This window comes from Acomys minous, assembly GCF_964271855.1.
Source record: "Acomys minous genome assembly, chromosome: 14".
Lineage (NCBI taxonomy): Eukaryota > Metazoa > Chordata > Mammalia > Rodentia > Muridae > Acomys > Acomys minous.
In genome coordinates, this window is record NC_140496.1 from 23,410,015 (window position 1) to 23,416,014 (window position 6,000).

At 39.4% G+C, this 6,000-nt stretch overlaps 1 protein-coding gene across 4 annotated transcripts in view; it reads left to right on the forward strand.

The window, feature by feature from the left end:
- Window positions 1-4,985, forward strand: part of TERB1 (telomere repeat binding bouquet formation protein 1) — a 47,355-nt gene extending 42,370 nt beyond the window's left edge. For all 4 annotated transcript variants that reach the window (XM_084756776.1, XM_084756774.1, XM_084756775.1 and 1 more), the window contains 2 exons: window positions 3,725-3,847; window positions 4,444-4,985. In XM_084756776.1, coding sequence (XP_084612902.1) covers window positions 3,725-3,847; window positions 4,444-4,631 — 311 coding nt within the window. In that variant the 3' untranslated portion in view covers window positions 4,632-4,985. The remainder of the gene's footprint in view (window positions 1-3,724; window positions 3,848-4,443) is intronic.
- Window positions 4,986-6,000: the final 1,015 nt, after the last annotated feature.

Here is a 6,000-nt window from a genome sequence, read left to right on the forward strand (position 1 = left end):
TTTTCAAGACAGAGTTTCTCTGTGTAGCTTTGACTGTCCTGGACTCACTTTGTAGACCAGACTAGCCTTGAACTCACAGCGATCCACCTGTGTCTGCCTCCCGAGTGCTGGGATTAAAGGCCACCACTGCCCAGCCTGACATTTCTTTTTATATGTGCGCAGTATGTGTGCACGGCCCTTGGAGGCCGTAGAGGGCATCCTATCCCCTGGAATTGGAGTTGTAGATGGCTGTAAGCTGTGCTGTGTGTGTGTGTGGTGATTGAACTCCAGCCCTTTGGTGCTCTTAACTGTTGAGCTATCTCTCCCGCCCTGACATTTATTAATTTATAAATATCTGCTAGATGTTAGGTGTTTATAGATATTATTTCCTTTACTTATGTTAATAACCAGCTGGTAAATCACAGAACTTCAAATGCAAGACATCTAGAAATGCTTGCTGTATTCTGTCGTCAAGCAAATTATTCTGTATATGAGTACTTCAGAGAGACTTTACAGAAGGCTTCTTTCATAACTATAGTATTTTAAATGATAAAAATTGAAGAGACAAATAGAATAAACCTTAATTTCCTGCTTACAAATAAAAATCCTTAAGTTAGCTTATAGAAATTTTTATTTTGTTTTTCGGTTTGGTTTTGGGAGGGGTGGTTTGTTTGTTTGTTTGTTTTAGAGACGGTGTTTCTCTGTGTAGCCTTGGTTGTCCTGGACTCACTTTGTAGACCAGGCTGGCCCCTGCCTCCTATGCTGGGATTAAGGGAGTGTGTCACCATGCCCTGTTGTTTTTGTCTTTCAAGACAAAGTTTCTCTCTGTGTACCTTTGGCTGTTCTAGATCTAACTCTGTAGACCAGGCTGACCTGCCTCTGCCTCCTGAGTGCTGGGATTGAAGGTGTGTGCTACCACCAGGTGGCAGCTTAGAGAAATTTTAAGGAGTGAGGAGATGAGTCAGTTGTTGAAATGCTTGCTGTACAGGCACAAGGACCTGAGTTTAAATCTCTAGCACCCATATACATGCTGGGCCTGGTGGCACACCTATAATCCCAGTGCTGGAGAGCAGAGACAGGCAGATTCCCAAACTGGCAGGCCATCCAGTCCTGCCAATGCCTGAGTTGCAGGTTTAGTGAGAGAACCTGTCTAAAAAAATCGAGGTGGCAAATGATAAGAGGAGGAAACCCAGCATTGACCTCTGGTTTCCATTCACACTGCTTGATTGATTATATATTAACTTAACCATAAGATTAATGTGTCTCTGGCTTTTCACCATTCCAGTCTATCAAAGAGATTTTTAAGAACATTATTATTTTCTTCTAATCCTGGGAAGCTAATACCTTCAGGTTAAGAACATGGCAGTGGGGTCCATTACTTGTCAGTGTCATCTGGAAACTAGTAGTATAAATGGAACCACTCTGTTGTTTATTACAGACTTCTGGGCTACATATATCCAGCAAGCATTTTACTTGGTTATTTCTATTGCCAAACCTTGAAAGCTACTTAAAATTCACCTTATACAGCCTGTGTCCTTTCTACATTAGAAGACCTTCTGGGGAAGCAGCACAGCAGATGAGTTGCTTACTGTTCTTGCCCAGGACATAGGTGTATCGTAACCACCTGCCACTCAGGTTCCAGGGGATGCAGTGCCCACTAGCCTCTGAGGGGACCTGCACTCGTGGATGAACATAAGTCACATAGGCTCACACATATACATATATACATATACATATACATATACAAATCTTTTACAGTTAATTCATGTCGAAACAAGTGTAGTAGTATATTCCCACCATCCCAGCCCCCAAGGAGGCAACATTGCTGAAGAAGGATTGCTGACGTTCAAGACTAACATGGTCTACATAGCAAGTTCCAGGCCAGCCAGGACACACAGTAAGGTCCTGTCTCAAAAAATAAAACATTAAACCAATAAAAAGTTATTTATGTAAGTTAAAATTAAGTACACTGCCACTCTAAGATCCCCCATAGCTCAGTCTCCAATTGCTATGATAACAGATATGGAACACTATTACTGGCAGGAAATGACTATTTTTCCAAGTGATATTTTCTGTGGTATCTATTACAAAATGGGAATTTTGTCCCATACAGACATGTTACACTTAGAAATTTTGTTCTTAGCCAGGCATGATGTACATGCCTTTATCTCAGCACTTCGGAGGCAGAGGCAGGCAGATCTCTGAGTTCAAGGCCAACCTAGTCTACAAAGTAAGTTTCAGGACAGCCAGGGCTACACAGAGAAACTTTGTCTTGAAAAACCAAGAAACAAACAAAAATGTGTTCTTGGCAAGGACTTGACATCAAATTATTAACAGATTTTTTTCCAGTAACATGTCTTCAAATATATAACAACTAAAAATTAGTCTATAATTAATTTACATTTAAAAATAATCAGTGAGCCTCATGAAAATGAGCATAATTATGATTATGCATTAATTATACAGAAGCGTCCAAAATACTGTTAAATGGCATTCAGCTATTTTTTATAATTTAGACTTAGTTAACTAAAAACACACAGTTAATAATTTGGCCTGCGTTGTTAGAATTTAACTCTTAATCTCTTTTAAATCAATCCCTGTTGCTCATTTTCTTCTGTTCTTCTGCAACACATAGATGATAAGAATAGCACCGAGGCTGGGTGCCTGTGACTCATGCCTCTAATCCCAGCACTAAGGAAGCTAAGGCAGAAGGCTCACAAGTTTGAGGCAAGTGTGAGCTATATAGCAAGACTTCTAAAAGCCTAATGATAATTTGATAATAATAGACAATAAATGTTTTAAAATTGTACCCAGAAGGCCATGGAGTGAAGCTTTGAAGGGCAGAGTCTTCTTCAAAGCTACCCAGTTCTCTGCTGTAGAATTTGTAAGTTGGGGAAATGACAGCCATAGTGGAAATGGGGGGGCGGGGGGCGGGGCTTCTGTGAACAACTCAAAGCCCTCAGTCTCCTAAAAGTTATAACCTACCTACTTCTGATTATAAGGAGAATACATTTATAAAGTGATGCTTCAAAGGAACTTAGATAACCATAGTTTTCTAGCATTCCCCAAAATACAGAGTAACTTCATATATGAGTTTTGAGGCAGTTGTAGCAATAACAACTTTTTCTCTTAGTAAGTATTGGTGATTGCCTGCTATCTCTGAGACACTATGATGAGCCTGGGGAATACAGATAACAAAGCTGCTCAGAGCCTCTCCCTCATGGAGCTTGCATTTATATGTCAGCTACGAAGTAATAACACCGACTGCTCAGCTTCTGCTGAGAAGGTGTTCTCTTGTTTTACGCTTACCTTAGGGAGGTGGACAGCCAGCCAGCAGTGTTGGCTTATAAGGGTGAAATTTTACACATCCATTCCTTCTAAAGTAAGTAGCAGCCTTAAGTAGGAATGCAAAAGCACTTCTCTCTGGCATCTGCCTCCAAGGGCTTACAAGTAATTAATGAACTACAGAAATGAAGGACATCTGTGTCCTGGGGCTCGAGAGAGAGACCAGCAGTAGACATGCTCACAACCAAGCCTGACGACCTGAGTTTGATCCTTAGAGCCCATAGCAAAGTGGAAGAAAAGACTGACTCCACAAACTTGTTCTCCAACCTCCACATGCATCCCATCACACGAGTATGTCCATACAGATAAGCACACAGTAATAATAAAACTATTTCCTAGTAGCAGCTACAGAAGAGAATTGAAATAACTGTTTACCAACTGTGTATTCTTTCTGTTATAGACACTGTTCATCAACAACCAGATACTCAAAAACCTCTGGGTTTGGAGGCACAGTCCTGTAACACCAGCATTCCAGAGGCCAAGGAAAGACGATTCCAAGCGCCTGGCCAGTGTGGACTGCATAGTGAGTTTGAGGCAAGCCTGGGCTACATAGGAAAAGCCTGTCTCAAAAAAAGAAAAAGAAAGAAAAGAAAAGAAAGCCTACAGACTTCTCTTACCATTATGTGACCTGTTTTGCTTTTTCATTTTGATAAGCTCAGCACCCTTATAGATTTAACATGTGTTTTGTTTATTAAGTGAACTTTAAAAACCTCTTATTCTTAAAAAAAATGAGAACTGGTATTCAAAATAACAGATGTTGGTATTCTTCTCTGAAGTTATGGAGCCTTTGAGAAGACTGTCTGTAAGACAGTGAAGCTGTTTGCTAGCCATCCTCTGAGCAGTGCTGCATTAAAATCTAATGTTTATAAACTTGCTTTTCGATTGACAAGTGTGAGTATTATTTCAATGGATTAAGTTATAATGTTAAAAAGAATCACACTACAGCACCTAACTTAGTAGTCTTTTAAAATGAAGTGAATTTCCATTTGATAAGTGTCCCGGGCATCAAACTGGCTTATTCTGTAGTTTATATCCATAGAATAACCTACACATTTATTTGAGCCTTAAGATTTCTTGTTTTGGCAAATATTAATATGTTCTACAATTCATTCATTTCAGAACAAAGAAGAATTCGTAAAAACTTTACCAAAGAAGAAGTAAATTACCTTTTCCATGGAGTTAAAAAAATGGGAAATCACTGGAATTCAATTTTGTGGTCTTTCCCCTTTCAGAAAGGACGAAGGGCTGTAGACCTTGCTCACAAATACCACAAGCTCATCAGAGGCCCCAGCTGTGCAGCTCTGTGACTGGAGGATTTCTTAGAAGATAAAAATCCTTAACTAAAAAAAAAAAAAAAAAATCCTTAACTCTTATGAGATGGGAATGATGAAACAGAGATAGTTTTTTTGTTTTGTTTTTGTTTTTTGTTTGTTTGTTTTTTGAGACAGAGTTTCACTGTGTTGTAGTGATAGTTTAGGTTAAATGATTTTTGTCTTTTTTTTTTTTTCTTCCTTGTGTCTCACAGGGCCCCAGCCTGGGGACACAGCCCCCGCCCCAACATCACTTAACATTACATTGCCACAAATACTATGAGACTTTTGCAATTCAGTATTTTTGCATAGTATCAAAGTCCACTTTAGAACTCAAAAAGTTTCTCAAGCCGCTCAACTAAGGCACTAAGCAAACAAATAAACATTTGACATTTTGTTAACTAAAATGACTCCTCCTTTTATTTTTCTTTTCTTTCTTTCTTTCTTTTTTTTTTTTTTTTTTTTTTTTTTTTTTTTTTTTGGTTTTTTTGAGACAGGGTTTTTCTGTGTAACCCTGGCTGTCCTGGACTCACTTTGTTTGACCAACTTGACCTCAGACTCACAGAGATCTGCCTGCCTCTGCTTCCCTGGTGCTGGGATTAAAGGCCACACCATCACCACCCGGCTATGATTCCTCTTCTAAAGGTTAATTATGACGTTGTATTGGCACTCCCATATTCTGTGATCAGATTCTTCTCTTTTTGCTCTGTTTACTTGTATTACTTGTTTATTTATCCATTACATCATTGATTTATTATGTTTGTGGGCACAGGAGTGCCACAGGGCACATGTGTAGGTCAGAGAAAACAACTTGCAGAAGTTATTTTTCCTTCTACTAGGGGGTCCTAGAAGTTGAACTCAGTATGTCAGGATAGGCAGCAAATCCCGTCCTCACCAAGCCATCTTGCTGGCCCCTGCTTTAGTTGCTTTACAGTCTCTCATGTCTGCCTCCTGTCCTTGCAATTTTTTCCCTTTATGTTAATGGGCCTCAGCTACTTCATGCTGTAGCAGAACAGGGTCATATCCTCTGATGAGCTTAGTCACTGCTGGACATATTACTGCCTATTTGTAATGTATAGCCTGAGAAGGGACTCAATTTCTCTCCTCGACCCAAATTTATTAACTTAATTTTGATGTCTTTTGACATTTTATGTGACTAACTTCACAATCATAGCTAATATAGTTAAACTTTTTACATTATAGTTGGAGTAATTTTGAAATAATTCCTATCCTATTGGGTTTGTTTGTGATATGGTCTTATGTAGCCCAGGCTGGCCATGTACTCAGTATATAGCTTAGGATGACCTTTGGTTTTGTTCAGCTGATGACCCTAAAGCACTGTGCTTGCTAGTCAAGTATTCTGCTG